The sequence below is a fragment of the Enoplosus armatus genome, chromosome 22 (assembly GCF_043641665.1).
Source record: "Enoplosus armatus isolate fEnoArm2 chromosome 22, fEnoArm2.hap1, whole genome shotgun sequence".
NCBI classification, from domain to species: domain Eukaryota; kingdom Metazoa; phylum Chordata; class Actinopteri; order Centrarchiformes; family Enoplosidae; genus Enoplosus; species Enoplosus armatus.
In genome coordinates this window covers 3,757,421-3,782,223 of record NC_092201.1, presented here as the reverse complement: position 1 = coordinate 3,782,223, position 24,803 = coordinate 3,757,421, and the positions used below count along the sequence as shown (strand labels likewise).

General features: G+C 42.7%; 1 protein-coding gene across 1 annotated transcript; it reads right to left on the bottom strand.

Annotated features, from left to right (window-relative positions):
- Window positions 1-1,163: 1,163 nt before the first annotated feature.
- Window positions 1,164-13,838, bottom strand: pah (phenylalanine hydroxylase). Its single transcript, XM_070928654.1, has 13 exons — window positions 13,773-13,838; window positions 12,437-12,559; window positions 8,271-8,454; window positions 5,942-6,030; window positions 5,341-5,408; window positions 4,309-4,505; window positions 3,898-4,033; window positions 3,751-3,820; window positions 3,552-3,608; window positions 2,914-3,009; window positions 2,279-2,412; window positions 2,079-2,194; window positions 1,164-1,310 (listed from the first exon to the last, which is right to left on the bottom strand). Exons 1-13 carry the CDS (start codon window positions 13,836-13,838, stop codon window positions 1,267-1,269), a joined length of 1,380 nt encoding a protein of 459 aa, XP_070784755.1. The 3' UTR covers window positions 1,164-1,266.
- Between the last annotated feature and the right edge of the window lie 10,965 nt (window positions 13,839-24,803).

Genomic DNA, 24,803 nt, shown 5'->3' with positions numbered 1-24,803 from the left:
GATATCACATCTCTTTATGGGACAAATATAGTTCTGTTAGGAGAGGAAAATAGCTGGGGGCCCACTGGGGCTCACACATGCATTCAACCAAAGCAGGTCATTACAGGTTACATAAGAGTTACATATTCTTATTTATAAAAGAAAGAAAAATCAAGTTTAAGGAAGTTTCAAGTGTTTAGTGATACACATCAGAGACTTTCTTAGTTTATTATCAAAACATCAAAACCAAAACACAGCGTTGGCTTTTAATACAATGACTGACAGCAACAAAAAAAAGTGTTTTATTAATGTTATTAATGTTTTAATGGTAACGCTTTATTTAAACCTCCTTTCTTAAGCAGAATATAATAAATGGTGTATAACAAACTATAATGTAGTTGTAAGCAGCTATATTTTATTAATGTATTTGGCAACAACTGTAACTGGTGTATAAACAGATAATGAATGACAATATAATACAACACAGTTGTAATAATATAAAATATGTCTTAATAGAAGTTATTGTTGACAGGAACTGCACATTAATAGACACTTATTAAGTCCTTATATCTGATTAAAACTACATTACAGTGTGTTATAAACCATTTATTAAATGCTAATATAATGAAATGCTAAATAGGGGGGCCTGAATGAAAGTGTTACCGTGTTTAATGATGCTGGTAATTGTTTGTTTAGCTTCCTGGAGGAAGGAAACAGATTAATTAATTCTGTATTAATGTTGTATAATAATATTAACAGATATGTGAGAAGTGACTACCAGTAGAGGAACACATGAATGACAGAAGGAGAGAAAGGAAATGTTTATTTGTTTCATTAAAACATTTCATGCATATATAAAATATTTCATTTAGCCAAGCAGTATGCTTTTAGGTTTGAACGGCATAGAAAACGTTTAATTATTTCAGCTGTTTTGCATCATATTAAAAGCAAAATTTGATGTTTACATGTTGGTTTTTAAATTCATCAAAGTCACTGAAGAGACATTGATTGACAAAATCCTCTTATTTTGAAAAACATGCCTCTTAATAACATTTATACTGTAATAATGTTGACAGTAACATTTTTATCCTACATAAGTAACAGGCTACACTTTATTCACTAAAACACTAATCGGATTACAGTAATATTGTCATTATTTGACTTGCATATTTGTTTTGATACCAAGGAAGCCTATTTGACAGCATGCTAAGCGGAAGCACAAGTTGACCGTTTCATTGGAGAAATGAAGGGATGCTCGGGGCGCTTCGGCTCAGATTACATGTGCGGTCACTTCAGTTTCCGCAGGGCTTCGCTCAATTTCCCCATTTCACCTGAAACAAGAGAGAAAATAGAATGAAATAAAACTTAAATGAATGGTTTATTCTTTGCTCTGACTTTAATTTAACTTATTGTAACAGCTCAGGGGGTCACAAGATAAATGTGGGGGTGTGCGAGATGATCAAAACGACAGGAAATAAAACATTCGTGCTACCCAAAATATTACGTTTTCAATATTTCTTTTCCTTTTGCCAAATTATACCAGTGTTGTTGTAGTGTTTTACAGTGGAGGCACCTGAAATAAAGCCTCTGCTAACATCAGATGAAGTTATTACACTTTTATAATATAAATCTTTTTAAGCTTTAGGAAAAAAAACAGCAGTGGAGCGACATCACACAGTTAAGGCTGGGTTTTTAATGAGTGAGGAGATTATTTGTGTTTTGTTTATTTCTTGTCTGCAGTCTCTTCAGCCCTGTGGAGAAACTGTATAGTAATCTATAATATTCTTATTATATTATAGTTTATATATAAAACTGCTGTATGGGCCTAAAATCTTGTAGCCTCACACACGGGGAAACATAATCTTTATTACGAATCAAAAACAGCTTGCAGCTTCATTTAGTGTTCCCACAGTTTTTCTCAGTTTATGTAATTTTATGTTCCTGTAAATAAGAAATGTTGTTGTGAAACCATTACCTCCAATATACAAGTTGTCTATAATACTGTGTGTGTGCATAGCTGACGCCACTGCTACATATGGACCTGGTGATGAGTAAAACCAAGTAAAGAAAAGGAGATTGTGGGGGGGGGGGGGACATACTGGTGATGCTGTCGGCCAGGTTCCTGAGCTGCTGGGTGTTGTCAAGCACTTCAATGCTCTGGGTATAGGGGTTGTAGCGCACTGTGAAAGGCCTGGGGATGGTGGCTGCAAATTTCCTGTAGGCAGAGAGACGTTAATGTCATGTCACTTGTATGTAACGTAAACTTCCTGTGTATATATGCAGGAACGCATTTTCCTACCTCACTTTCTCCTTGGCGTCCTCAAAGCTCTCGGCGATAAAGTAAACAGGCTGGTACTCTGTGATTGGGTATTTCTGGAGGCTGGTCTTGTCGGGGTCGAAGGGCTGGAGTTTGGGCTTGTCCGTCAAGCAGTACTGAAAGCAAACAGAGTAAAAAAAGGATGTATTTAATCCAGTTTTCTTTACTGTGTGGACTTGAATTGCTCAATGAGTGTCTCTGTTCCCGCGTACAGAACACAGGAAGTGCAGCATGATTCGGCTCTTCTGCTGATGTGACTTGGCAGAGTGCACATCCTCCGCTCACAGCCGCTGATGTAACTTGTGACCTCAATAGCGAGCTGTCCGTCATCTCTCTGCCCCCTACTTACCCACTGAACCACTTTACCCCCCCCCCCCCCCCCCCCCCCGCAGGGCAGGCAGGCCCACTCCCCCAGTGACACATTAAACCTGAGCCGGAGTGGACCACTAACCCACTGCCTGCACCGCCACTGTTGACCGCCCCCCATCTATATCTTCATATATATAGATATTGCTGTGGCCATGTGGGGGGGCCATGTTTGCTTAAAGTGATGTACAGACTCTGTTCTCGGAGCCTATCACCCCCCCCACACACACACACACACACACCCCCCTTACCTGCAGCTCTCCAAACGATGAAAGCAAGCCAGCTCCGTAAGCTTTGATCTCTGAGCCCTGCTTGCACAGGCCAAACTCCACAGTGAACCAGTACACCTGCAGACACACATGAGCTTCAATAAAAATATGATCCGGACACCAAAACCAGGCGAGAATCCACTAAAAAGATCAGTTCACCTAAATCACTTCTGCTACCACTCAAATGCAATGGAGGCGAATTTAATTAAATTTCTGTAGAGATAGACGGCGACGTATGGTGGAAGAAATCTCAGAGACAGATACTTTAAAATCTGGGCTGACTGACTGACTGAAGAGGCAACCTCACAATACAGTCCACACATAGACACACGCATACGCAGTCTGTTTTATGCTGTGATCTGTTGCTTTTATCCTGAATGTGTTTGATGGATTTTTGTGTTTAGTTATATTAACCAGGGACAGAAGCTGCACCTGTTGTTAACCTACATTCTCCCTGTTAAATAAACTTAAAAACGGAATAAATAATTGCCCTTGAACAAAGTTTTAAAGAGGTCTGTTGGCCTCGGTGGCCAATGATGTATCTGGTTTAGAAGTTTAGAAGCTGCCTCTTGCTGATTAGTTCATCTAATATTATTGTTTATCAAGTGCACAGTACTCACAGTGGCAAGTTTCTCAATGTACTCATCAGGGGCACCGAGGGAGGCAAGACCGATCTCCTGTACAGAACAGAATCAAAGCGTAGAATCACATGTTACATAGCTTTTTATGTAAAGGCTTTATTAATCCTCTCTTACAGTTTGTTTAATTTTTTTATTATTGTCATTTCATTACTTCTGCTCTGACAGGATGCTTAGTTACCTGTGAGAATTGGGCAAAACTAGGGTCAGCGAACAGAGGGACGTGTCCCAGGAGCTCGTGGCAGATATCCCTGCATCAGAAACAAAGATGACTCTTTAACATCGCACTCATTTTTCCTTCTTTTCTGAATTGAGCTGGGACACTCACGGCTCAGGTGTGTACGTGGGCTTGGAGCCGTGACGAATGTACTGCGTGGAATGAAAGACTCGGAAGGCGAGTCCGGCCAGGAAGTCCCGGGACGAGAGCAGGCCGGCCACCGGGCGAAGCCGGAAGCCTGTGCACGCTGCAGGAAAGGGACGGAGACATGAAAGAGGTGAGTGCAAGAGTGTGTTGAAGGAGAGCAGTTAGTGAGGGAGGGAGGGAGTGAATGAGGGGATGTTTCACACCGTATAATGCAACTAGTCAAATGTACCAAAATAAGATGTCAAACAGTCAGTTTCCGCTCTTTTTATCTTTTTATTTTGATGTGTAGTTGCAGCAGTTAAAGATAACTCTTTAATTTGGCTCGGACGTGACGTGATAGATCATCCATGGGGTCAATAATGAGACAGGACTTACACTGCAGGAAGCGGGAGACGTCCTCCAGCTGTGGGACGTTGTCCTGCCTGTAGCCGCAGTATTTCTCCAGCAGGGGGAAGACCCGGTTGTGTTCGCGGCAGGCGTGGGTCGGGTACAGAGTCTTCAGCTCCTTGAACACCATGCCCCACGTGGCCCTCTCCTCCTCTGTGTACTCCACTCGAGGGATGGGTTGGCCACTGGGAACAAGGCGGGGGGTTATTGCGCTGTTTGTATGTTATTACTGTATAAAGGTCAGTCTAGCGATGCTGTGGTACGTGGCTCTGGTCTATGCTATATACTTGTCCCTATAATAATAAACATAAACAAAGAAGTGTATAAAGACTGAGTGTACATAAGCAAAACACACATATAGTATATAACAGTGTTTGCCTGGTGGTAGTATCATTTGTACTATATTCATTATTACTTTATTGCATGTTCAGACAACCAGCTGTTTTGGCATTAATTGGGGTTATATGATTGAAAATTTCTCCACTTTACCAATATTTTACCAAATTTCTAGCGACCCTCCTAAGAATTTACAATTATATCAGTTTGTTTCTGTGAAATTATCAGGAAACTATGAGACCAATAAAGTGTTATAGTCCATTCTTACGTTGCTGCAGTCCTGCTTCTGCACTGCACACCTTACTAATGCTGTAAACATTATTCTTTTCTAAACATCCTGCTGATATCTTCTAATGAACAATGTTTAAACAGTTGGTTGAGTTTTTCAATTTTTAGGTTTCCCCCAAATTTCCAACATATTACACAACCATGTAAATGCGAGCCACCTCAGTGGGCATTTCATTGGGTTTGGTGCTCTTTGTAGTGCCTGTGAATAATACTTCTCAATTATACACACAAAGACCAAGGCCCTTTAAATCCACCACTGACTGCCTGTAATTTGTCCCTATTTGTTTATGATAATTTTCAAGGCAAAGCAGGGAAACAAATCAGCAGGAGCAACAAGAAATATTTCATCCATAACTTCTTTACAGACACAAAATAAAGATTTGTAGGAGTAGTTACTGTCTGTAGTTGTAGGCGATGTCAGCAAACTCCTTCCTGCGGACTCTGTACACTGGATCTGTGAAGCCCTGAACACACACACACACACACACACACACACACACACACAAAGGAAAGCCATGTTAGATCTCATGATCGCAGCCTGGCCACTCACAGCTAAATCAAAAGAGTGGAAATCCTCTGCTAAGGCTAAACCCTGTGGCCTTTGACAGCATTATGCACTCCGTCTCTAATAAGAGCACGCAAATACATATTCAAATGAAGCCTTTGTAGAGTGTTTTTCAGCTTATGATGAATACATTCTGCTTTAATGGCGGTGGCAAAAGGGAGCAATTATCTATAATTATAGGGGCTCAATTAAAGCAATGACATCAATTTGTGTGTCTATATAGTTTCCATTAGAACAGACGGCCGAGTGCAGCCTGTCATCTCCACAGCCCCGTCTTTCATAAGACACGTGGGCGCGAGTGGACACGTATTCACTCACACACACACACACACACACACACACACACACACACACACACACACACACACACACACACACATGCAGAGGCAGGATGTGGCACACACAGACAGTCACGGATGAGTCGGTCCTCACCGGGTGATCAGAATCCAGCTCGGAGCCGTAACTGAGGATCTGGTTGGCAAAGCGGTCCAAGTCCTGGATGTCATTAGGGAACCATGGCACTGGAGAATAATAACAGTTATTAATTTTTCTGTTTATTCAGGTCAAATCAATTAAGCATTCATTCTACAAACACTGAGCCAATAAAGAAAATAAATGAAGGATTTTCTTTTTACGTAACATGCGTTTGTGCTCTTGTCACTGTATCTCTCTGCCCCTTTATGCTATATCATGTAGAGCTGAAATCAATAAGTTGATTGACAGAAAATTAAAAGAAGCAATCCTCAGACTTAGAATCGCTGGTTTGTAAACTGATAATTGTTGTTTAGGTAACTTGAACGTATAGATAAATATACTATTAAGTATAGTTAAACTTGAGTCAGTGGATCAGGGTTTGTTGCCACAACTTAAGGCTTTACTTTAAATGGTGATAATTTATATTTCTTAACAATCTGTAGTTAGTTCTTGACTGATGTACAGAGCGACTTGGTATTGATGTTGGTTACGTAGACGATGTTTTGCCTATAGGATTTCTTTTTGCAGTGCCACGCCGTGTTGACACTCAGCAGAACAGTAATCGAGGGTCATCTGCTTGGTCATATGGATTTATGACACTCAAAAACACTGGGGCCCAATCATTAATCTACATTTGTGCAGTGTGGTCCACCCTGAGGCCCCAGGAAGACAATAAGTCCCTGCCAGGCTCCTCAATAAACAGGCAGTCTCCAAAACAGGCCATAAATATCCCCTCGTCCACTTGACCCTGACCAGCAGACCACAGTGTCTACACCGAGGTCAAAGGAGGATCCATGGTGGCCCTGTCTGTCTCTGCCTGCTGTGACCTTGGCATGGTCTGTGTTAGTCTGGGACCAGGACACAGAGCTCCTCTGTTCCCGCCAAGCCTGTTGGTCCTCAGTAGCTAAACTAATGTCATTCTGGAAACAACTAATAAAGGGGGACTAGACGTGGGCGGTGGGCCATCAGTCTCATCGGCGACGCTGGTTGTCCATTACCCAGTCTGTCTGGAGGGTCAGGAAGCGCCACCCAACAGCCAACGCTGACAGCTCACTTGATAAATGGACCATTTCAGCTGAATTGATCTCCATGTTATTTGATTTCTTTAGCGACGCTAGCTGTGTGGCTCTAGGATGGTAACGTTGGTCGGTCGCCCCGCCACTTTGGCCCAGAGTGAAACATCTTAACTGCTACTTGAGTGATTGCCACTCAATTGTCGGTTATTAGTGAAATCCCTCGACAAGTATTGGGTGAATTGCCATGAGATTTGATAGAGATGTCCATGTTCCCCAGAGGATGAACCCTACGGACTTTGTTTATCCCCTGACTTTTCCTCTATCACCATCAGCAGGTCAGAAGTTTCACATATATAGCAAAAATATCTCAACATGTGCTGCATGGATTAGCGCAAAATTTGATAAAGACATTCATGATCCCCGTAGGATGAACCCCATCGACTTTGGTTATGCCTTGACTTTTCCTCTAGCGCCACAATGACATTATGATATTTTTGTTTTCAATTTGCCATGAAAACTCATTCATGTTCCTCTCAGGATGAATTGTAATAACTTCATAGGAATCCCGTCAGTTTTCATCTCGCATCATCATCAGGCCAGAATTTTGATTTCCAAGAATTTGGTCACAAACCTTAAACCTGCAAAACTAATGACATTCCCATCAGCTTCAGCTGTACTTAGTGCTCAATATATGTTGGCATGCTAAAACACAGCAAGTAAACACCTGCTGAACATGTTAGCATTGTCATTGTGAGCATGTTAGCATGCTGACGTTAGCATTTAGCTCAAAGCCTCTTGGCATCAAAATTCACCAAATCTATGGATCTAATAACATGTGACACAAAAATGTGAATACTCTTCAAGTGAAGGAACTTGAAGATATTATTGACAAGATATAATATCTTTGACAAGATATTATTATGGTTGATCAGAAGGGGGGGGGGGGGGGGGGGGGGCTCTGGTCCTAAATGGTCCACTTTGTATTAAATAATAGTTCATTTTACGATGTGGCTTACTTATTGAATTTTTGGACGGTTTTGCGTGATCTTTGCTCACCATTACAAACTTTAACTCTTATCTTGAGCTTCATGACAAAGAGATGAGCAATCAGCAGCAACATGGGTGACATTTCAACATTGTTTGTATTTGAAAACACAGGTTCAGTGACTCCCATTTGTGAGCTGCTCTCACAACATGTAACAGCATGACATTCATACACATTTGTAGTTTTCATCGGGTTGAGGATTCATGCCTATCATGCTCTCACTAACCTGTGTCCTTCTCTTTGTTGCGTGACAGCTCATGCACGTGGCCGCTGATTTGTGTACGCAGGCCGTCAATGACCTCATCCAGGGCCTGGGAGCAGGTGGAGTCCACACTGATGAAGAACTCGTACTGGTCTTTGTTCATCTGCGACGGACGGGACTCAATGTGCGTCAGGTTGATGCCCTTCTCCTGCGGTTCACAGAAACAAAGTAAAAGAAGAGACGATGGTGAGACCTGACGTGATATTTGTTTGTGTTTTAAAGAGCTTGTTTGTTAAGTTTGTTGGTGTCCGCATATATATATATATATATATATGTAATTTGTTGCAAAAGAAAAACAAAGTGGAGAAATAAAAAAGAAGCATGCAAGATAAGCATGTGTTAAACAACTGTGAGTGCTTTTGCTGCAACAGGCTGCAGCAGTGCCTTCATTCTGCCACTAGAGGGCGTTGTGTTGTTACTAAATTGATGGCTATTTATCAGATTTTGTGGAGTCCACCATGACCTTGGACCAGAGCTGCCTTGAACTCTGCCTCTGCAAACTGACACTGAGCCAGACAGACTGGACTTGCATAGTAAAGGCATTCAGGACATATTGCAGCGGTTTAGTGCAAAATTGCCGGCATTTCTTGTTCTGCAGCATGAAAAGACCCTTGTGAATCGTGTCCAAAAAAGTTTGGAGACATCCCAAGTTCCTCTTCATGTCCAAAATGCAGAGAGGCTCCGACTTTAAGTGCTCATTACCATCAAAAATGTGTTTTTGTTTACGTAACTTTGGGGAGGGAGAGGGAGTACGTTATTCTCTGTCTACTATAGGCCAAGTAAAGAGGAGGGCGTGAGCAGCTGGGCCTCTCGTTTTCTCCCATCTGGATCCTATTCTACATGTAACAGCTTTTTTTAAAGGCCATGTGGTCCTGCAACCCCCAGGAGGGATCAAAGACTGAGTCCAGATTGGCACTCCAGAGAAAAGATGACTCCGATGTACTGTAGCTCTCTAAGCATATCAAAGGTGGGAAAAAAACGATGATTTCCAATTGAACTTCTCAGTTATAGAGATATGAGATATAAAACCACTTGTATGGCCTACACTGAATATATTATGTATACAGGTGAGTTCAAGGAAAACCCAATATCTATTATTGATTTCCCTTTTAAATATATGTCAATGGCAAAGGAGGACATCTAGTCTAGATACAAATAATTAGACACGTCAGAGATTTTTAAACTTTGAGAAAATTAAGATGTGGATTGTGCAAAAGGGGTTGCATCCTGATATTTTGCACATTTATGGCATTTAGCAGCAATGAACAGAAGGGTGAAGCTTTAGTATTACAACATAAGTTTTCTACAGTGATGTATGTTTAATATTTTATCAGTTTAAGAACCATAAATGTGTCCAAAAAGTTCAACGACATTGAACTGTTTCTGTGCAGAAAGAGAAATACTTTAACATGTGCGCTACTGGTGACCTGGTCCAGCTTAACGTAGCCAACCCTAAATCCTAAACCCAGCAGGATGCAGGGGTCATTTTGTCAGATTTCTGTACCCCTCTGAGCCGTCCCCCCCCCCCCCCCCCCCACAGCTATAAGGCAGGTGACTTTGGCCCTCCTGTCGCCCTGACTGGAGTGCGAGGTCCAGGTCGACCCGTGGCTCTGAATCGTCACATGATAACCACACACGCGTCACATGCGCTTGAGTCCCATGCGGATAAACACTGTGGCAGGTTTTGAGTGCAACTTTCTGCCTTGTGGAGATTAGACATTCACAAGATGAAAATGAACACGGGATAGATGCCACGGCTGCTCGGCTAAACGTTAGCACATGGCTATGTTACATTGCAGAGAGGGAGAGAGGGCTGCGCTGATGGTTTGGGGGTCATTTGGCTTGTTTTATAGAATAGCTGGTAAGAAGAGGAGAGGAGGGGGGTGGAGCAGGGGGAGGATCGGGAAAGTGCGAGCTTATAGGTTCAAAGAGGTTTATGATGTTTACTGCTGCGTTTGGAGAGCAGCATTTGGCACATACTTTGTATTGAACAGAGTCAACCCAGCCACGTCTCCCCCCCCACCCCCCCACACATGGCTGAGGAGAGAAATACATCCAGGGAATGTTTTTCTTTAACCTAAAACATCTTTTTTTTATCTTGGGGTGTTTTGCACGTTTTCTTAGACTGTTTTCCTGCAAAATGTTCAGGAGACGCTCTCTGTTGTTTCACCTGCAAGAAGAGCAAACTCGAACCTTGATATGACGCGCGTGTTGATGATTAAACAATGGAGGCGCTTCAAATCCATGTTTACTTCGAGTGTTCGTACAGTCACGTACGCACAGGCAGTTGTGATCGATAAAAAAAACAGCACACTCATTGATACGCTGACCTTCTTTTGGTTGCGAGCATTCAGATCCTTAACTCAGATTAGCGAGATCACATCGTAAAATTACTCCATTAAAAGTTAAAGTCCTGGAATCACTTGAGTCCAAAATCAGAAAAATCAGAAAGTTCTTGTAACCAAAATGCAAAATGACCCGTATCAGTGTGTTTATGATATTATCCTGGATTATTATTACTGACGCAAGCAGCATTTTAAAGGGGCACTCCAACACATGAAGTTTATTTATCAAAAGCCTGTGAAAATATTATTGTATATTGTGTGTTTAATATTGTAGCTGTTTATATTGGACTAATTTAAACGGCTTTATGTACTTTTGGGTTGTTCAAGAGACATTTTCAACTATTACAAATGTACTGAAGCAAAAGTAGAAAAAGTTCAGGTAAAGTACAAATATTTAAAAACTGGACTAAGTACAGAGCATAAGTGAATGTACTTTCCACCTCTGCAAACTACAAGTGAGCGATCAGGTTTTTAATTTTCCATGCAGTCCAGTTATTGACTATTTCATTATTCTAGAAACCTCCTGGAGGAGGTGGGCTGGTGGATCAAAGAGCCACCTGTCCTGTTTGCGCACGACTGACACACAAACATCTGAGATAAGCTCAGTTTGTTTAGTTTCCTTCTTTAAAAGGTCAGAAAAGGCCACGAGCATGAAAACTTTACCAAACCAGCTGCAGATAATCACGTGCGTGATCTACTTTTCTCTGCCTGAAAACTGTGAGAATTAAATGTTGTAGCTACATGAAATGGTGAACTAGATCTTCTAATGTAGTAATATATTAATATCTCAAGGATTCTAAAGAAATGTACTGTTAGAGTAGCTTGTTTTGTTTAATGTTAATCAGTAACTTCAGTTTCAACTCATCTGTTTGGATCAGACCATTATTGTTACAATGGAAAAGTTTAACATTTGGGGAAATGGGCTTACTTTCTTTCTTCCTTTCTTGAGAGTTAGATGAGAAGATGGATACCATTTAGTCAGCAGCCGGTTAGCTTAGCTTAGCATAAAGACTGGAAAGAGCTAGCTTGGTTCGGTCCAAACAATATATAAAGTGTTAATCAGTGAGTGCTTGTAGGTGGATTTTTTTTGTCGTTTGGACAGAGCCAGGCTAGCTGTTTCCCCCTGTTTCCAGTCTTTATGCTAAGCTAAGCTAACCGGCTGCTGGCAGAGAGTGGCATCCATCTTCTTGACTGACTCTCAGCAAGAACTTGAATAAGTGTATTTCCCAAACCGTCAAACTATTCATTGAAACATTTCAACACCTCATTTTTTCGCCCTTTCATTATCTGAAAACATAATCTGTTGTGGGTCCCTTTGACTCAAATATATTTCAGAATTGTCATCTGAAACAACAGAGATCATTTGTTGAGGTTAGATGTACAGTGAATCACAGCCACTTGAAGAAAACTCCAGAAATGTGTTTTTAACCACAACATGGAGTGGTTAGCTTTACCCCAAGTAGACTTAACCACCACAGTGGTAAGTTAACATTCCTGCCTCCTCTGGTTTAACTTCAGAGAAACTGCTCGTAATTCTGCTCTCAGCCTCCTGAGCTAACGCATTTAGCTGATGCAGACCAGGCTCCCTTGTGTTGTGTTTGTTACGTGGGACTTATTTCACGGTCTGAAAGAAAGTAAAGACCTTCTAATGACGGGTGAAGCCAAATACACGTCAGTGGGGGATGATGAAGCGGGTAAATTTGCTCTCGATCGAGTGAAGATCTGGAGAAGCATTCAGGCTCCTGGTCGAGAGTGAAGGGGTGACTGTGTGTACGTGAACTTTACCTCAAAGAGCCGCAGGCCCTTGGCTAAAGCTCCGACCTCCTCTTTCAGGGAGAAGATGCAGGAGATCACTTCGGACTTCTTGTTGGTCTCCTCCTCCAGGTACATGGAGCCCCTTCGCCTCCGCTGAGAAAAAGAGATTTCAGGAAACAACACGGGGCTTAAATGTGGAGTCATGGGTTTTCTTATGTGCTTTAGGCATTTTTTACACATGCAGAACCAGGGGGGGGGGGCGGCTAATACTGCTGTTACTGCAGGAGTCAGTGAGAGCGAAGGAGGGATAATAAATGCATGTTTTTAACCCTAAGTCTGGCATCTGAATGAGCATGATAGTCTACTTAACTCTGACAAAGCTTTCAAAACGCGACGATGTGTAAATATGTATTCTAATCGATGTATATTGGTGTTTGACTTTGTGGGTCTGTGTTTAAGCTCGGCCACATGTAAGAGAAAGTGCATGAAATCCAGCTGAAAGCCGTGACATTCAAAGCGTCTGATCTCAAAGCTCGAAGCCTTCACATCTTTAACCTTTTGACACGGACCTTTGCGGTAGTAGTACTGGCGTGACCTCATGCTCCACACATGAGAGTACATGAGAGAAAGAACATGAACACATCCAACATTTCCTCTGCAGGTACATCACAGTGCAGCAGAATGTCTTACAGATGTAGAGATTCCTGCACAGTCCAGATAGTTAGTAACATTTCAGCCTGTAAGGAGCTTCATCACAGTCTGTACTGCAGAGAATCAGACCGAAAATGTTAAATTTAACATTTTGGTGATGATTGTCTTTAAACCAGAGGGCTTAATGGTTATTTTCGTTAATGATTAATCTGCATTTTATTCGTTTTGACTGTAAAATGCCGGAAAACAATGAAATCCTAACTTCCCAGGACCAGCTTGTTTTGTCAAGTCAGTACCCCAAAACTCAAATGTATTTAATTTGTCTTTAACATAAGACAGAGAAAGGTAGGAAATCCTCACATTTGGCATTTTTGCTTTAAAAATGACTTAAATGATTGAATTTTGTTGAGCCACTTTGTTGGACTCCATCCAGGCTGACCAGATACCTGCCTTTATTGTTCCTGCACACATTGTCCATTTTTCAGTAACATCAGCTGTTTCTTTTCACTGACTGAAGCCTTTCCCTGCTTTGTCTGCTGTTCTACCTGGAATATTCCAGCTGTAACCAGCTCACTGCTGCTGCATTAAAACACACTGATCTGACTGACTTAAAATGACAAAAGACCACAAATAAGTTGATGAATTTGTTCCTGGAAATAAAAAAGCGTTATATATCAGGTATCTTAACATGCTTATTGTCAGTGTTCAGATTTACCCCCGTGCCTTGCTCCTCCGCCTCTGGCCCGTAGTTTCCATTGACCTTCTTGTAGGCTGCGTCCATCCTGCCGCGCTTCAGGTGAACAACCTGCGTGCTGATGCGGGACTGAGAGCTGTGGTGGAGTTTGTGTGAGCGGCTCCTGTCTATAAAACCCCGGCCACGTGACACCCCCCCCCCCCCCCCCCCCCCCCCCCCTGCATCGGTGTGTCACGGGACGGTTGTTGTGAAACAGAATTACAATGGCACATCTGGTTCTTGTTGTCCACCGCTGGATATGTGAGGCGGGCTCTCTGCCGCTGCTGCCGGCCGTGTCTGAGCAGCCTGACCGGGCTGACAACAGGTAGAAGTCACCTAAAGCCGGCGCACTTTTATCCGTTTAATCAGTCGTTAATTACCGTACAAACTCATGTTTCATGCAAACACACGACACCACCGGCTGATACAGCTTCTATCCAGTTTACTGACGCACGAAACAAGAACTTCTTATCTTGTTATACAGGAGTTTGGGATGAATTATTAAAATATTACATTAACAGCTAAAGATGCATAAAGAGTGAAGATTACAGTATGACTTTATGTATTTACTTTGTCTAAAGAGACTGCTGCTCGGGGCATTACAGATGTGTGCTACAGGCGCACATTCCTGCATCAGATACCTGCAAAGGTTCCAGAAACTACAGCAGGCAGCTTCAGTCCTCTGGATTGTGAATTTACCAGTTTGAGCCACCAGGTGTGGCCAAAATCCACTAGGATCAAGGCTGCAGAAATCTTTTTCTCAGGTTCCTTTATGCATCTTTTTTCTTGGGTTTCCTGTCTAACACAGATTGAGACCAAAATCTTTATTTGCCCTTTTTCTTTATTTTTATTTGTTTAATGTAAACAGTTCAGGAAGTCTTGGAGGGGAGATGTAAAGGTTTTAATAAATATTTGAAACGGTAGTTCTTGCATCCACAGGAGAGGGCTTTCAATAGAGTACATTATATTTATTACATGTATGCTAAAACTTTGTGAAAGTGAAAGCTCAGCGTCTTTTTATTCCCTTCATTAGGAGAAGCCGGGAGGAAACATTGGAGGCTGTGAGTGGCTTGAAGAACTGCGCCACCTGTCTGCTCCCGTGATGCCAGCTCTGTGTTTTACAGGTAACTTATTCAGCTGGTAATACTTTGTTTTAAAAGAGATTCATAAAGATGTGTGATGAACTAGATCTTCTAGCCAGATCTTGGGCTCCTCCACTTTCCCTCTATCCTGTACCATGTGATCGTAATTCTGCAGTAACTCAGAAAGCACCCTCCTCGAACAAATCACTTGTATTACCCTCTTAGGTTGGAACTTGACGTGATAAAGCATGTATTTAACAAACAAAACACCATCCCTGTATTGGAAAAACAAAGGCCAAGCTAAAACTACTAGAAATAAAATAGCAGCCATGTTAATACTGATGCCACACACAGAGAACACATTTTATACCTGACACTGAGGAGATCCACAGGTGCCACATGAGGGCAGTGTAGGTTTGGTAATGTTGGGAGGACACCACCAGTCCAGCACACAGAGCTGCACCTTTAATATCCAGCTGTTGAAAACACTATTAACCTTCTGAGTGACTCTTCCCAAGTTAACTTGTGACAGCAGCATATTGCTTCTTATTCTATTAGGTGGAAATGTTATCTCAAGAGTAGTTTTAGTATGAAACCCCCCCCCCCAACAGGAATTAAATTCACTGTTAGAGTTTTAGTATACCCCTCTGTCTCCCCTTGTGTCCTGTTTACACCTTCAACTCACCGTAAAGGCAAAAATGCCAGAAAAAATAATCTTTGTTGTTGCACTTATGGCACAATATGGTGCGAATATCATGTAGGAACTGTAGGAGTTATCAATACTTTACATTAACAACGGGTCAAATGATGCTCAGATGTCGCTTGTAGTGATTATCACCAACTCCGAAGCTCCTTTTAGCTCTGCAAAACATTTTGGCGCCTCTCAGCTCAGCTCTGATAAACCCACCGTGACACTACCCGCCCAGCACCGAACGACTGACAGAAGAAGTTAGTGACAAACTGCCTACTCGCCGAACTGAAATGCACATAAACGTACTGTAGCGGCCACTTTTCTCTCATAATGGGCCTCTGTATGTGTCGTCTGTCCAGTGGTCAGTAATTTGCAGATGAACCCATCTGAGACGTGATGTCACATAAAACTCCCATGGTCCCTCAGTGTCCTCTTCATATTGTACAGTGGATGGAGAGCTCCCCGCTGCGTCATTAACTGTCATTAATGGTGACGGAGACAATCGCTCATTTATCACGAGAAGTGGTGCAGTGCGCGTCCACAATGGCCTCCTCCATAGGGCCTCAGTCTTATTCACACACTGAAGATCCTTTCTCACACGAATGATTAGCCAGATGCGAGTCAGTTTTACTGTCTGATGGGTTCAGACTGCAGGGAATGAGCTCTTTTACACGCTGCAGCTGTCTTTGCTTTAAAAAAAAAATTTGTTTTGTCATTTGATTTTGAAATTTCTGCTGTGAAAAAGTGCAGTTGGAAGAGGAAAAGCGACTTCACCGCCGAGCATTGCTGTACAAGAGGAGTAGCAGGGGTGCTTAGAGATGATAATCTGTTATAGAGTTGTGAGGTTCCTAATTGTGCTTTCATGAGATGTCGTTGATTAATGGAGTAGTTGACAGACATCCTGTGAATGTTGTCCACATGTGCACTGTCCACAGGGGTGCTGAAGAATCCACTCCAGCCTTCCAGCAGCATTGTGGAGGCTCTTTTCTGAGAATGAGAGTGGGACGGGGAGAGGGGGGTGGGGGTGAGGAAGAAAAGGAGTGAGAGCAGAGAGAAGAGAATGAAACTTTGAGGCTTTCGGCAGTGCTGTTGTAAAGGGGAGTGAATGAGAGCGGAGGCCGTGCAGCCAGCCACATGGGCCGTTCTCACTCGGGATAATGGAGGCCTTTCTGTGGTTCTTAACCCCCTTGTCGCACGCTGGGAACGGGCAGCCGTCCGCCCACCGCTCACAACAGACACGCTCAGACACGCTCACCCGCTGGATAATTGAATTTTACACCCAGCAAAGTCACCCCCTTCCCTGGCCGGGTCCCCCTGCTTACACGTGGCCCTGACAGGAACTCTCCCAGGATCAGCATCTCAACCGGGGAAAGAGTCTGAGTCAGTAGAAGAATATTAACAGGGAAATGGTGCTAAGATGTGAAGGAGACGCTTGTTTTTAGCCACGCTAGCAGCCGGTCCAAACTAAAACATCTCAAAACCTATTGGATGGATTGCGATGAAATTTTGTTCACGGTCCCCAGAGGATGCACCTCAGTGACTTTGGTGACCTCCTCACTGTTTCTCTTGCGCCACCATGAGTTTGACATTCGTTGTTTTGAGTGAAATGTTTCAAACACTGTTGGCTGGATTGCCATGAAATCTCTCACGTCCCCCTCAGGATGAATTATACTAACTTTGGTGAACCCATAAATGTTTATCATCAGGTTTCGTTATCCATTACTTTATGACTACATACAAAGTTAAGGACATTCGCTTAGCTTTGTCACTGTGAGCATGTTAGCATGCTGACATTAGCATTCAGCTCTGCTGTACAGCATGGTTGTAGACTCTTAGTCTTGATTGTGACATGATGGAAATATGGGACTTCCTCCTGATATTGATTTGCTGCTTCTGTAGCAGCTTCAGCCCCCCCCTTGTTCGTCTACTTCTCTTTATTGACATCTTCTGTTTTGTGAAGGCTGTAGATTTAATAAGAGAAATCAATAAGGGATACAGGCTGGATGTGTCCCTCAGGACAAGAGAACATGTACCTAATATTTTGTGTGAGTGTATGTTTCTGAACATTTAAAGCTGTCAAAGTTGGGTTTATTATTTGATGTGCACATTAACTGCATGCTACAAAGGCTTTTATTGGGCGTGACAGCTGCTTCATCACCTTTGCAGGATGTGCAACAGATAACAGAGAGGCATAGTGTTACCTGCAGGTGGGTTGTAGTGGCTGTTTGGTTTGGTACACATGTGGTAAAGATGGAGATTAGATTGAGTTTGTTTTCAGGGGGAGGGAGCTGAGGTCTGTAACTGAGGGGGATGACTGGTTAAGGTTGTGATGGTTAGGAGGTGTATTGATGCTGTGAGGAGAGAGTGATCCAGACCCTCCCTCTTCACCCTCGGGCTGATGATCTTGTCGGCAGGGGGATGTGGGTCACCGCCCTCACCAGCTCTCTGACCAAACACAAAAGGTGTTTCCTCCCTGCAGCCGTGGTCACTTTCACCTGTCAGTCAGACTTTCTCTGTGTCACCCAGCGTCTGTGGAGGGCGGCTCCAGGTGAACGTTTGGGACCTCCTGAAAGGTCCTCTTGTCCTCAGAGTCAGATACTAAGGTATGAGCAAAACCCTGCGTTTAATGTAGTTTTGCACAAAAACCTCAGAGACCAGAAAAAAAGTTGATCTGCCCATCTGGATTGTCTGCAGTTAAGTTAGCAGTGGCGAGTGCTTCGTGGACTTTTTTTGGCCCTGCTCTGCACCTTTCAGGCTACATTGGTGGAGGTTGTTTGGGGGCTGTATGCAACCTGAGAGAAACATCTGCAGGGCTGCAAAAATATTACAAGCAACTTTCAGGGAATTATATTGGTGACATATGATGTGTGTGATTTATATTTTAATTGTTGTGGTTTGTGGTTAGAGGTGTAAATTCAGCCTTATCTCCGTCTGATTCTAATAATAAAGACATTTAGGCCATATGTAAGTACCACATGTTTTCATACCCACCTGAAGCAATAAGGCACCATATGCACCTGAAGTTACACATTAACGTGTATATTTCTGTATATACCGTTTACTAACAGGGGATCTTTGCATGTTGTCTAGTTGTCTCCCCCCTGTTTCCAGTCTTTATGCTAAGCTAAGCTAACCTGCTGCTGGCTCTAGCTTCATATTTAGTGTACAGACATGAGAGTGGTAACAAGCTTGAATAATAAATGTCTTGCTCAAGGGAACTTAAGCAACATTCATTAAAGTACTGTAGCTCAACGATGATTAGCTGTCTGATCTAAGGCATGTGTTATGTGTACGGTAATAGCGACTGTACTGAGTGTTGTTGTTCGGTGGTGTCCTAAACATTTCCGAGCTGGCTGACTGAGTCATCAGGTGTATCTCAACTCCTTCGTGTTTGCCTTACAGCTGTCCTCAGGTCTGTGTTTACCCATCCGCCACTGGCAGAACGTACAGTGTACTGTAGGCGGAGGAACATAGAGCCTTAATGACAACTCTGTGATTGACTGACATTCATGCAGCTTGTCACACAATACCCGACGGCCTGCATGGCTGCAAACACAGAGACACTGTCACTCTGCAGCAGCTAATCACATTCGAGTCTGACAAGTCATTTCCTCACTGTAGATGTGTGCCGTTCGTGCCACAAAGATGTAGTAGAAGTATCAGTACTACCCATACTAACCCTTGTTTTGGGTATGAGCACTAACTCGTGACTCCCACCCCAAATAAAAAATAATAAAGCAGTCCCAACCTGTTCCAGTGCAACCAAAACCTCCTTTAACCTGCACTTCAACCAGACATTAAAAAAGACAAGAAAACCAAAGAAAAGGTATAAATCATTGCACTTTAAATTGAAGAGAACAAACTGCTTAGAAATCTCCTTCCAGAGCCACAAATGTTATCATAAAACTGTTTTCCTCATGCTGAGCAAACTGAACTTCATGTGTGCAATCTGTCCACAGACTTCTCTGTCAACAGTTTTCATTGGAACTACTTCCTACCAAAGAAATAGTCCCTTTTAAAAAGGCCAGTGAGGCCTGTGAATTATCATTTTTCAATGCTGTGAGCACCAAACATCACCTACATTTTATTCAGGTAGATGTTTCTGAGGAAAAGATTAACTGCGTGTGTGAGAAAGTTAAAACGTTTTGTGATTTAAATTAGTTCTTCTTTGGCCTCCAACGATTTTATTCTGAATTCTTTCCCAAAAAAATATTCAACAAGTGGCCTCTGTGGGAGAAAACGCTGGTAAATGTTGTGTGTTGTGCAGCTTGAGTGCAGTCACATGTGTTGCTGTAGCGCCCTCTCCACCAGCAGAGGACGACATTCGCCCGGCAACCTGTCTCCCATCAGCCCCCCCCTCCTTCTCCTCCTCCAGTCAGCCTCCTCTCTGTCCCCAGCGACGGCCCCTCCCATCAAAGCCATAACCTCTCCTAATCCCCCCACCCCTTGTTGCCCGGGAGACGGCTCAGACGAGCAGGTGATGCATTGACAGGGAGCAGATGGTTCCCTGTGGAGGTAAGCATGGCTGAACAATGCTTCCATATTCATCATAAAGTCTCTCTTACTCTCTCTGTCTCCCTCCTTCAACTGCGTGTACACACATAACTTCAAAGTTGAATGAATCATGCTTTCACACACACACACTCTCACACACACACACACACACACACACACACACACACACACACACACACACTCTCAGATATTTGTTCACTCTGCTTTTTTTCTGGATTGCTGATTGAAACCTCCAACATTGTGATGGGTCTGTCAACACAGCGGAGCTTGTGCAGGCTGAGCGAGGTGATAATGTTGTGACAGGTTATTAGACAGGACTTGTGATAAATAGAAGCCCCTCCATTCAGAAGAAGTTAGTTTGCGGTACCTCGGAGGGGACACACGAAAAAAGTAAAGACAAACAATGGGGGTTCCTTGCCTCGGCCTCCCTGCGCTTGTCTCTTGCAGGTGTTTCCGAGCTTTTTGCCGCAGTAACTCACTCCTCTAAAGAAGCTCCTTCTTTAGCCCCTGTCTCCCCTGGAGATAAAGTACAGACACCCCACTCTGCCTGTCTCTTTCTTTCAGCTAACTCCTGAATAATCCAGCAACAATACAGGGCTCTGAGGCGGTGTGCAGCGATTCGCCGGAGGCCTGACTTGTTTTGGGGTGCAGCGGGGGCGGGGGAATGGCATTATGGAGATCAGCCTAATGCATGTAAAACACTGCATCCATTTTTTTTTTTTTTTTTTTATTGGAACAAGTGGTAAAGAAAAAGTGTGCGGCACAATAGAGGCTCCGGAGCGCTACGCTTAACCCACCACACCTGGAGCACACAACAGGGGGTGAGAGTGGCAGCCCGCCTCCCCCTCCTGCCTCACCCATCATCACCAGCGCCACAGCACCTATCAATACAGGCTGTAAGGAGTTTGCTTGGGCTTCGGGGGGGGGGGGGTCTGCCTGTATTCACGGCCTGACTATGATAAAGACGCACAGTGAGGAGCCATTCAAGAGCCCTGTGCCCATAATGGAGTCACTAATAGGTGCCTATTCAGCAAGAAAAGTGTTTTCTGGAGGAGGAAAAAAAAGTTTTGGGGAAGCAACAATCACTTTGTCTGCTGCCTTGTGTATGTAAAATTTATGCAGCGCTCCACCCCCTCCACCTTTCTCCAACTCTTTTTTGCTGTCTTTTTTTCTTTCTTTAAAGAGCGTCACCAGTGAATAGACGACATGCATAGTTTGGAGTCTTCCTTTCATCCTTACTTGAAAATAAATTGGATGGTCTGTTCTCGAGTGAGTCCAGTCCAGCAGCACAGATCTCAAAACAGGAATACACACTCTCCTTCTTTTTCACCTCCGTCGCATCCATTAAACTGTCGGCCGTATTCACAGGTGGCCAACTTTTACTTTAAGTATCTTTTTAGACTGGAGTTTCTGATTTGGACAATTTAACTTTATCAAACATTAAATGAAGAATGTATGCAGTGGTGCTTTATATATATATATATATATATATATATATAGAAAGGAGACGTGAGGAAACACGGGTCAGAATTCATGAGCAAACCTGGAAAGAGTGTAAAATTATCACAGAGGCATATAAAAATAAAGAACTTATCCAACTCAACTCATCAAAATGTGTTATGTAAGTGCACAAATAGCACCAATTCATTCGTAATACTGTAGGATGCAACGTTTAAAGATCAAAACAACAACAAAAATGGGACAAACCTTTTGATCAATTCCAATCTTTCCAACCACCTTTCATTTTGCTGTATTTCTGTCGAATGTACTTCAGGCAAAAAACATCTTTAATTATTATTTATTAAGTTTAACACTCAAAAACTCAGCTGATCTGCTTCATCAGGACTGTGTAGGGGTGGTTTGATCAGATTTGATTGACAGTGCTGGCGACATGAGCCGTCAACCCCACAAAACCCTGAATAGTGGAAGTATGCGACTTCACCTTTTTCCTGCCCACTTCAAACCAGTCAGAAGATCTCAAATTTGAAAAATCTCTAATGTAAAATAACAAAATGTGTCCTAACTTTAGCAGAAAGTCGTGTTCAATTAGTTAGTAAGAAGCCGATTGAGGTAATCGGTCTCAGGGCCTTTAAGATATATTTAATGTTGAATAATTGTTTGTGCATGATAATAACTACCCATGCAGGTAACACCTCATGAGTCAGGATGGTACAATGAAACGAGATGTACATGATCTTTGAGCCTGTTGAATGAAACCTGTTTGTCATGCCTGAACTTCTGTTTGGAAAAATGAAAATAAGCTTTCACACAGATCGGGTTCATGTTTGATTTAAAATACATTACATCTCTGGCTGCTGTTCAGGCCTGAAAGCTGCCATCTCTTTGCTTCTAGCAACTATATTTCCTGGTGACCCCCCCCCCCCCCCCCTCGGTCCCAAGGCACCAGGGGAGCAGCCCTCGTGGGTGAGCTGACTAATCTTGAAATGCTGGAACCATATTGAAAGAGAAGGCCTGGACTGAGAAATACTGGGACCATATTGTGCTGCGCGTCAAAGGGCTTAGCTGACAGATTGATGAGATGAGGAAATAACGGCACTAACCGGGGGGCAGAAGTGGGGGGGGTCCCAGCATGGCATGGCAACCAGGGTTTGGAGTCAGAGCGGGACTCCCCGCAGGCCTGCAGGGCAGAGCCGGCACAGGTCAACGCTCTTTGATTCTGGGTCCCGCAGCCGACAAAGGGCAGCACGCAGTGGGCAGGGCTGCTTTCCTTAGAACTGTGTGAAAGCTCTTGTAATTGTATTTTTATGCGTTTTGTGAGGCTTTGTCAGCTTTTGTGTGCTGATGTATGTGTTTATTTGTGTGTGTGTGTGTGTGTGTGTGTGAGTATTTGCAAATATGTGACATCCAAGTTTTTCTTTTTTGACCTTTTCTTCTTTTTCTGTTTTTTTTTACTATTTTTATGTCTAATAGAGCAAAAAGATTGAAAAGTAACCCCATTTTCATCAACACATTACTTTTATTTTATTTTAACTGGGACGTTTACTGTGAATGTGCCAGTTTCAGCTGTTATATGTTATATTAGCTGTTCACTTACCAATAAAGTGCTAAACAGATTATTTTATTTAGACAAAGGATAATCAATGCTTTTCTATAAACAATGGATCACATGACCACTTGTATGTGAAAACTCTGCAGTTTTAGCTTCTTTCGGCTCATTGTTTTAGTTTTTACGGCCCGTAACTTTACTGTTTGATTCTCTCTCACCGCCGTCATAGCATCGTTTTCAGATGCAGCTGTTTTCGAGTATCTAGTGAACCTGGTGGAGCATAGATCAGAGCTAAAAGAGAGTGAATACTGGACGTACATTCATCAGTTTGACACACACACAACTCCAACTATATGTAATGTTGCTTCGTATCTGCTGGATCTGGTTTGTGTTTACAACTTTTTTTCCACTGACCTCCTAGTGACCAAAAAAATTAGTTATTGCACATTTAGATTTTAATCTTAAGAAAATGCACATTGATCAACATCACTGTAAATCTGAGTTCATTTTCAACTCTCGTCCCTCAGCCAGATGTTAAATTCGCCATTAAAAGACAAATATAACTAGAATTAAAACTAGCGAAAGCTAAAGAATCAAGTCAAGCAGTACATATAGTAGATAAGACATAACACTACTAGTTTTCATTGTATTGATTATTCAATTTCCAGCCTTACTTCCTCTCACACAATGCATTTTCTGCCAGTGTCTTAGCAACTGGTATTGTGGCATCTGAATTACCCAAGAAGCACTGCAGAGCCCCCGTAGGGTCGAACAGAGGGAGACCTCGGAGTGCTTTAGGAAGGGAGATGTAAAGGAGAGGTTGATCTTGATCTCAGATGGTCCCAACAAGCTTTAGTACATGTCACAGGTTGTGCTGTTATGCTCAGAGGATTTTCATGTTTTTTATTTGTTTGTCAGTTTTAGGGAAATTAAACGAAGCACATTCTTCTTTTTGCAGCTTCTCCAGAGGACAAAAAGATTAAAAAGATTTCTTTTACGTAGCTGAAGTGGGACATGGGTTGGGAGTGTTTGGTCTGGTCACCATGGAAAACACTAACTACCCCTCACTTGTCCACAGCCCTTGTTAATATTATACCAAGAGCGTATTTACTCGGTTTTCCCTGCACTACAAACCTGAAGATGTAGAACCTCAAACTCAAGTCACACTCTACATAACAAGCTTTGATTGGAGATACAGATAAAGGGCTGTTCAGAGCATGCACATACACAGAAGCACACACACACTCCACTGAGCTCTGATTTGTGGAATTGATAGGGTCCATTGTTTCCACAGAGCTTGCCACTATATGCCCTGTAATGTAATTAAGACCAGGAGATTTATGCTGCTCTATAGCAGCCCAGAACCTGATCCGTGTTGTGTCTGGAGTCGGGCTGAAAAGCCCTCTCTCTGTCCAGCTGGTCCTGATTTCTGTTCTGGCCTCTGTCACCGTGTGGGGCTACAGTGCTGTTCACTTCTTAATTGAAAGCTTTGGTTTATTGTAGGCCTTGTTTTTGTGTTGCATGTGGAAGAAACACCGAGTTTAAGTTTATTATTTCCCTGCAAATTCGTAGCAAACTCAGAATATTGTCTTCTGACAAAAGTACTGTGCTTTTTGTGCTTGCCAAGGAAACAATGTGCATGAGAGAGTTGCACCAGTTTAGCAGGATGGTAATTATTAACAGCCGTTAGCTATTTAAATAGAGTGCATTTTTTTAGC